Source organism: Triticum urartu, chromosome 7 (genome assembly GCF_003073215.2).
Source record: "Triticum urartu cultivar G1812 chromosome 7, Tu2.1, whole genome shotgun sequence".
NCBI classification, from domain to species: domain Eukaryota; kingdom Viridiplantae; phylum Streptophyta; class Magnoliopsida; order Poales; family Poaceae; genus Triticum; species Triticum urartu.
Window position 1 is genome coordinate 80,970,932 of NC_053028.1, and position 8,239 is coordinate 80,979,170.

At 44.1% G+C, this 8,239-nt stretch overlaps 1 protein-coding gene across 1 annotated transcript; it reads right to left on the bottom strand.

Moving 5' to 3' along the window:
* Nucleotides 1-4,413: 4,413 nt before the first annotated feature.
* LOC125519723 (serine/threonine-protein phosphatase PP1) lies at nt 4,414-8,018 on the bottom strand. Its single transcript, XM_048684466.1, has 3 exons — nt 7,633-8,018; nt 5,659-6,218; nt 4,414-5,023 (listed from the first exon to the last, which is right to left on the bottom strand). Exons 1-3 carry the CDS (start codon nt 7,808-7,810, stop codon nt 4,796-4,798), a joined length of 966 nt encoding a protein of 321 aa, XP_048540423.1. The 5' UTR covers nt 7,811-8,018; the 3' UTR covers nt 4,414-4,795.
* Between the last annotated feature and the right edge of the window lie 221 nt (nt 8,019-8,239).

The window sequence follows — 8,239 nt, forward strand, 5'->3', positions numbered from 1 at the left end:
ACATAAAATATGTAATCCCTTATAAAATGACAGCCCTCATAGCTCACTAGTGTCCCTTCATGAGTAAAATGCCTTGTGTGTTGCGCTTCTATGAAATTGGCTAAAATGTATGCAGGCGTATAGGCTGGCATGTAAGCAAGTCCATTTAATTTCCCAGTTACTACCTTCCAAACCATACAACCAAACAAATTTGTCAAGAATAGATATTTAACATAGAAAATATCTATGCAAATATACCCCATTCCTATGTTTCTCATTATAATTCAACAATCCACTGAGGAAAAATATATTGGAAAATGGAAAGCCACCACACATATCTACGTCCAAGAGCACTAAAAAGGAAAGTGTTCAGTTTATCGATAGTTGAGAAGCTTAAAGAATGACACATAGTCACCAATAAGAGGTGTGTAATAGAGAGAGACATGACTTCGATGCTCCCACTACCTTCTTTCTGTGATTTGAGCACTTTTCAGCTTTGGTCATTGCCTACCGGTAAACTCACGTACTTCCTTCTACTGTTTGAGGGAGGCCATACATCTTCCTCCTTTGGTTGGATCCAGGTGAGAAAGTTATAGGAAGGTTGTGTGCTCAAACAAGTCTGAATTAAGAAGGGGAGCGAGCAGTAACTACCCATTTGGGTACTGGCAAATCACAGCATACTTCTTAGAGTGGGGTGGAGCACCAGCACCTTAAGGTGCACCAGTATCTTAGTAAGATAGACACCGATTAAGAAACCGAGATGTCTAGATTATGGAGACTCTCTAAGTTGTACTCTGATTTCCTATGTCCGTACTACTTCACTTTAGACCCAGCATATTGTATGTATCCTTCGCCTTATTTTAGGTTTAGAGAATCCGCCTTCACCCTTCGAAGAAAAAATGGTGGCCGAAGACAAGGTACATAAATTAATAGAGTTGCTCTTACTTTTAGAATATAATGTTGATCAAAACTTGCTTTTCATGGATGAAGTGTTTGAGGAGACAAAATAAGATGAAGTAGCTACACGAAGTGAAAGCCGGTGCTAAGAGCAGTATATTATTATCTATGAGAGAGAACTGCTTGGCCCATGATGAGAGAGTAGTGGTAGACACAAAAAATATGCATCTCTTAAGATAATCAAGATCATCAATGCCGTGAATGAGATCTCTCCTATTAAGAACCTCTGTGACGAAATCAATCGATGACATGTCTGCAATCCAAAGTTCAGAATACATTAATTGGCAGGTAAAAAAATTTCCCCATCATCCATGCGTCCTGGCATAACATCTTGCGGGTAAATGGAAACAGAATGCAAGGAATACATGTCATAGACCTATGCTGAGGAACAATCCTACTTTGGGTAGGTCTGATGCTCTGGTAGAACCCGTTCCATCCTTCGATACCCTGGCCTAACTTGATGGTCTGTGAGAAGAAAGGCCGGCCTACCGGGACGAACCGGAGGCGCACAGTGAAAACAAGCCCCCAACAAATAAGAAAAGCATGCGAAATGATCGATAATGACTAACGACACAAAGGGTAGAGAGAGTTGTTACCCCATGTTATTCCGTTCGTTGAGCATGATGTCGCGCAACACAATGTCGAGTACATGGAGCAGTTGCTCGGTATGTCCATGGAGATCCTGTTCATGAGCATCTGCAACTGCTGTAGGCTGACCAGGGTGGCGTGCTTGATGGTCACCTTGAACTTCCTCTCCCTCCTGCAAACATACATATCATGGGGAACCTGATCACCTCATCATGTCATGTCATGGGGCACACTGACTGACTAACTGACTTTAACTTTACCCAGATGGACTTGGCTTTTAGTCAGGTAAGGTGACCTCAGACTCCTTGGTGTTGAACCGCAGCTCGCCGATAGTGTACAGGCTCTTGGGGCCTTCTTGGTAGTACGTACGGCCATGGCTGCCCTTATCGCCTCCTTGGTAGTACCCACAGCCAACACCATCTCCTTGGTAGTAACCACGGCCACGGACGCCGCCACCGGCACCACTACCGCTACCCTGTCCTTGGTAGTATTCGCGCTCATGGCTAGCACTATCATCTGGATTGCCGCCGCCTAGTCCACCACTGCGGCCTCCGTAATACGGCCCGTCACTACAGCCACCATGCACCGCCTAAGCAACTTATGGGTTTGCCCAGCCACCGCCACGCTCCCCTCGACTCGCCATCTCCCCCTCATCAAGCGCAACACTCATGCATGTACTAAAAGTGAAGCGAGCCACACTTATGCGCTAGTCGTCTCTACCTTGTGGAAGGGGAAGAAGAAAGAAACATATCAAAGGGGAAGCGCACAGGATGGGAGAAGGGAGGAGCGACAGCGCAAGGTTGTTGCGGATCCGTTCTTCTTGATCTGGTGCCTAGAAAAAGGAGGGTCGGGGATGCATGATTCGGATGGAATTGATCGAAAATCAGGGAGTTGCAGGAGGGTATCGAGGACGCGGAGCGTTAGGATGATTGGCAAACCATGGCCGTATGTACTACCCATAGTACGTAAACTACTGCCCATATTACGTAATATGGGCAATAGGATATAGGCGTAGAGGAACCACACCAATCCATTCCGAATTTGGTGGTTAAACTCTACTGCGGTGACGATACTGTAGGGGAGGTCCTGCGGCAATGTTTAAGTTAGATTGGATCGGAGGGTTCTAGTTATCTTGTGTACAATTTGTTGTGTAGGCTTAGAGGAATTTATGTTTGCTTTTTTAATACTAGTGGCGATAAAGTTAATCTTCTTAGATATCAAACGGATCTTACAATTGGGGTTGTACTTTTCCATAAAATATGACGGAAGTTACACTTTTCACTAAATTGAAATTATGGCTTTTCAAAAGTCTGCTGAGCCTTAAAAAATTCTAAATAAGAATCAACAGTACTATATTTGTTTAAGCTACTGTGATATATTCGCCAGTTGCCGCCTTAAAAGTTTTCCTTGACCGTGAAGGGGTTCACCTTCCTTTCAAGTGGTGCTTACATTACAACATAAAATATTTAATCCCCTTACAAAATGATTGCGCTCACAGCTCACCAGTGTCCCTTCACGAGTAAAAGACCTTGTGTGTTGCGCTGCTATGAACTTGGCTAAAATGTATGCAGGTATATAGGCTGGCATGTAAGCAAGTCCATTTAATTTCCCAGTTACTACCTTCCAAACCATACAACCAAACAAATTTGTCAAATATAAATATTTAACAATGCAAACATACCCCGCTCCTATGTTCCTTATTATATTCAACGTTCCACTCAGAAAAAATATATCGGAAAGTGGAAAGCCACCACACATATCTACGTCCAAAAGCACTAAAAAAGAGTGTTCAGTTTATCGATAGTCCAGAAACTAAAAGAAACGACACATACTCAACAAGAAGAGGGGTGGAACAAAGAGGGACATGGCTAGGAACAGTTGGGTTCAGATTGTTGTTGCTAGCCTGCATTATACTGTGTTTGATTTATAATCTGTTGTGGAAAACAGCAACCAAACTAGAGACAAGTTCGTTATTAACATATTAAAATAGGGAAGTTGATACTGACTGAATGAACAAAGCTTGATTGGGTTAGGCAGGTTTGGATGCACACATATCATAGTTTGAGTTCCTGCCAATATTAAGTGACAGCTTAAACGGATGTGGAGTATCTGCTTCCGAGGTCAAATGCACCCTGGTGAACATAAAGTCAAAAAAATGGTAAAAAATTTAAAAAATGATTTTTTTATTAAACTTTGACAAATGTTTTGTATGCTCGTCAAATTTCAGTACAAAATGACATTTGTGGGAGCCATGACAAGAAAAAAATCAATGCTTCAAAAATGCTACTCCCCCGTCCTATAATGTAAAAGATTTATTGACACTAGTGTAGTGTCAAACATCTGACATTACGGCACGGAGTAATACTTTTGAAAACATTTTGAGGTACTAATTTTGTCTTTTTGCAATGATTTCCACGAATGTCGTTTCGTGCTCAAATTTTGTAGGCATACAAAACATTTGTCTAAGTTTAGCACAAAAAAAAACTCAGAATTTTTTGAATTTTGTAGGCAAACAAGATGCATTTGAGCTCGGATCAGAATAGGACCTTCGAGCTCAAAGCACATATAACCAAACAATTAGTGGTTGCAGCTGAAGACTGCAAGGTAACAGAGTGAATTAATGGGGTGAGCTGAAGACTAGAATCTCAATGGGCACAGTGCAAATGATAAATCATAATCTTGGAAGAAACTGCTAGGTACCATGAGTTCATTAGGTAAAAGGGTTTATGAATCTCCGAAATACCCAATGACCCATAAACATCAACATCGCAAAAGTAAGAGAAACCTCAACCACATGTTTAAATAGAAATGACAAAGCACCTAACCCTACCGCAACCCTCCGCGAACTTGGTACTACTATTAAATACCAGTCATTCTCTACCATCAGCGTCAGCAAAACACATTCATTCACTAAAGCTAGCAAGTCATTTGCAGAGGCAAGCTTTACAGATAAAACAGCGTACATAACATAACAGAATCTACATTCAGCATTGGCAATCTCCACCACAGGATGAGGTTCCTGATGCCTCCCGTGCTTAAACATTTTGCCACGCATAGCAGAGTTAATAAAAGGAATAAGAAATCCACACAAAATTCCCAGTTATGTTTCCTGCTCTGATCTTTCCAGAATGGCAGGACAGATCTGCATCAGACCACGAAAAAACAACAGCATGCAGGTTGACGTTTTCAACACGTTGTTCGGCGCACCTTCATAACAAGTTTTGGGGGTGTGCTCCATCACAATAACTCATTTCATACCTGAAGGGTCTGCCTAAATAATATTAATCTTTATCTTCCTAGGCGGTGTTCCAGGTTTTGAGTTGCCGGTTCCAGCTTTCCCTTTCTTATCAGAAGGCTTAAGGATCTGGAATGAGCATGTTAGTGAATCATCTATGCTCATCATGGCACCAGCATTGTCAAACTCGCCACAATAGTTGGGTGCAGAGAATATGGTTACGAGCTGACGCTTTGCAAAGAATTCATATCCATCCTCCACCACCTGTGCATAGAAGATTCAGTGTAAGAAAGTGAATGGTAAACAGAGGCAACTTTGCTATGCGAAGATCCACTGAGAATAGCTAACCTAGAGTTATATGACTTGTAGTAATCCAAGCTAACCCAATGTACTTATTGTAGAAGCGGTTAAAATATCAGCAATTGTGAACTGAATTAAGTTCAAAATTGCATGAAGAAGACTACTATACATTGCATAAAGTCTTTAACCAAGTTTATGACCCATGGCCTCAACACATGAAATGGCAGATAATGACTTGCTGTGTCCAATATCAGATGATAAATTCAACCTATAGACATGCACGCACCTCATCAACAATTTGTAAACAAGTTCTCTTGCAACTAATAAGAAGTGTATTTTGCAATATCAATACAGAAATTAACCAGTGCACTTCATTTTCCACAAAATGCATGTTTAAATATGGGGGGGGGGGGGGGGGGGGGGGGTATGGCGTACTAGGTTGTTGCATGCAAGTTGAACAATTCTTTATACAACATCTATTTGTAGTCAATTGAGATGCCAAATGAAAATATGTGCTCAGTACCAAATGATGAACAATACCTATGGTAAATCAAATTGTGCTACTTGCTAGAAACTTCAAGATGAGAATGAAGGCATACCTGGTGAGCCCTGCAGACCAAATCTAGATCATGTTTCTCAAGGAACTCTGCAACCTTATCAGCTCCGAAAGTGTATGACACACCCCTGTCATTCTCACCCCAGCCATCAACATCTTTATCAGGGTCTGACCATAGCAGATCACAGAGGAGACCATGGTCCGGAATATCCACAGGACGGGCAATGTTACGTATCTGGTCCATGTTCTTTAAATCAGGTGATAAACCCCCATGCATGCACAGGATCTTGTCATCAATAAGTGCAGCCACAGGAAGGCAGTTAAAACAGTCAGTAAAAACCTTCCAGAGACGAACATTGAACCTCCTCTTGCATTCATCAAAGAATCCATAGATTCTGTTGATAGAGGCACATTCATGGTTTCCCCTAAGGAGAAAGAAGTTCTCCGGGTACTTAATCTTGTAAGCAAGGAGAAGGCATATCGTTTCAATACTCTGTTTGCCACGATCAACATAGTCACCCAGAAACAAATAGTTCGCCTCCGGTGGGAAACCACCATACTCAAATAATCGAAGAAGATCAGAATATTGGCCATGGATGTCCCCTGTCAGTGAGTAAATAGCATATCAGTTAAATGCCAAACGTACTTTTAAATCATCATATTGTTGTAAATTCAGATGGCAGATTTGGCAAAAGAGTTTACAATACTAATCCTGAGGTAAATTATGAGTCTATTCGTGAAAAGAAAGAAGTGTGGTATAGTATATACCTGCTAATATAACATACACTCAACACACTAACACAGTACAGAACGTGGGCAATTAGTCTTTTCATGGTACTGTTTATATTATAAAGCTATACCTTCAGCTGGACACAATCATATACTAGAGGAAGCCAATTCGAAATGTCACAAGAAACTATGCCCACTTAACAAAACTACGTTCACCTCAGCTGCAAATTCCTGAAATAAACTAACACAATCTGGATTTTGCAATTTGGTGAAAACAGATTATCTGCTCCAGCTTGGAATCTGTGGACTCCAGTACCGACCCCCACTACTGCAGCAGTTTCATAATCTGGAATGGATCCATGTGTTTGTGGCTGACAAGTCAACTGTGACTATGGGGTTGAAACATGCATTCTGAGACATTCATGTATGTTCCGTGCATGCTGGCTGAGGAAAAATGAATGAACAGGGTCTCACTCTTCCCTTTTAAAAACACAGCATCCGTAGGAACAATTCCTAGGACTCACAACAGGTCAACTTGTCAAGATTAGATAAAGTGTGCTGCACTGCTGCTACAGAAAGTTTCATGGGCTTTCAAGTTAAGGGATACACGTTGCTCAACTGCCGTGTTTATTTTCTGTTGTTGGGGAAAGCCATAGCTTAATCTGTTCACTTCTCTAATAGTATGAACAGCCTGTCCCTCAAACAGTCCTTAAGCGCTAATATAGTATTGTATTGGTAAAAGAAACATGTCGCCACGAAGAGCTTTAACAGTTAGCACCATCTTTTATATATAAAGAAACGAAGACCAGAAAGCGATTTGAGGTTTGACATTGAAATCAAACTCCAGAAGCTCTGCCACGCTTCTCTAAGACGGACGAATTCATCAGCCAGTCAACGCGAAAAACATGAGAGGAAGATGAATCGTACAGAGAGCTCGCTGAGCCTCCCCAGAGAGAACATCTGTTCAATCCAAGATGCTACACCAGAACAGCGAACCCACTAGAACTTCTTTTCGCCAGAAGATAGCAGGAATTCCTATACCACCAAGCAAAAACTAAAAGGCAGCGGCTTTAAACCACGGGGGCGCCTGAACTTAGCACAGAAGGGCCATCACGGGCAGGCCGAATTCGAAAGCATCCAGAGGCGCGGCTCGCCACGCACGAAGCAGCCGCACATGACACGGCGCAAGGCAGCCTACGGACGGAGCGCAGAGCCATCGACAGACAGCAGAAGCGAGGCGCGCACGAGGGGGGAGGGGACGGGTTAGGCAGGAAGCGGGTGTCCTTACCGCAGACTTTGATGGGGGCCTCGAGCTCGAGGAGGTTGGGCTGGCTGAGGAAGACGTCCTTGGCGGCGGCGCAGAGGCGGCGGATCTCCGCGTCGGAGAGCTGCGCGGGGCGCACCGTCCGGCCGCCACGCGCCTCCAGGAGCCGCCGGATCACGTCGTCGAGCGCCGCCGCGTCCATCGCCCGGGCGCCTCGGTGGGGGTGAGGGGAGGAGGGTAAGCCCCGGTCGGGCGGCCGCGGGGAGCGGTCGGGTCGGGCGGGGCGGCGGCGGCGGCGGGTGGCTGGATAAACCCTAGCCGTGCGTGCCTATTTGGTTCCGCCCGAGCCGACGGGTGGAGAGGGGAGGGGAGGGGAGGGGGCAACGGAAAGAAAACGCGTAGAGAGGGGAGAGCGGGGGTGGGGGTGGGGGTGGGGGTGGCTCGAGATATTATTGTTGCGTGGTTTGGAAACCGAGCCCGCGGGGGGCGGCAGTCAGGGCCGGACGTGTCACTGACTTGGACTGGCTCTAGGGCTAGAGCCCGGTCGGCACGGCCTGTCCTCGTCATCCAGAGAGTATAATAAATTTTGAAAAGTCCCCTCAATTTTTCTAAAAAAGTTTAACGGACTGCC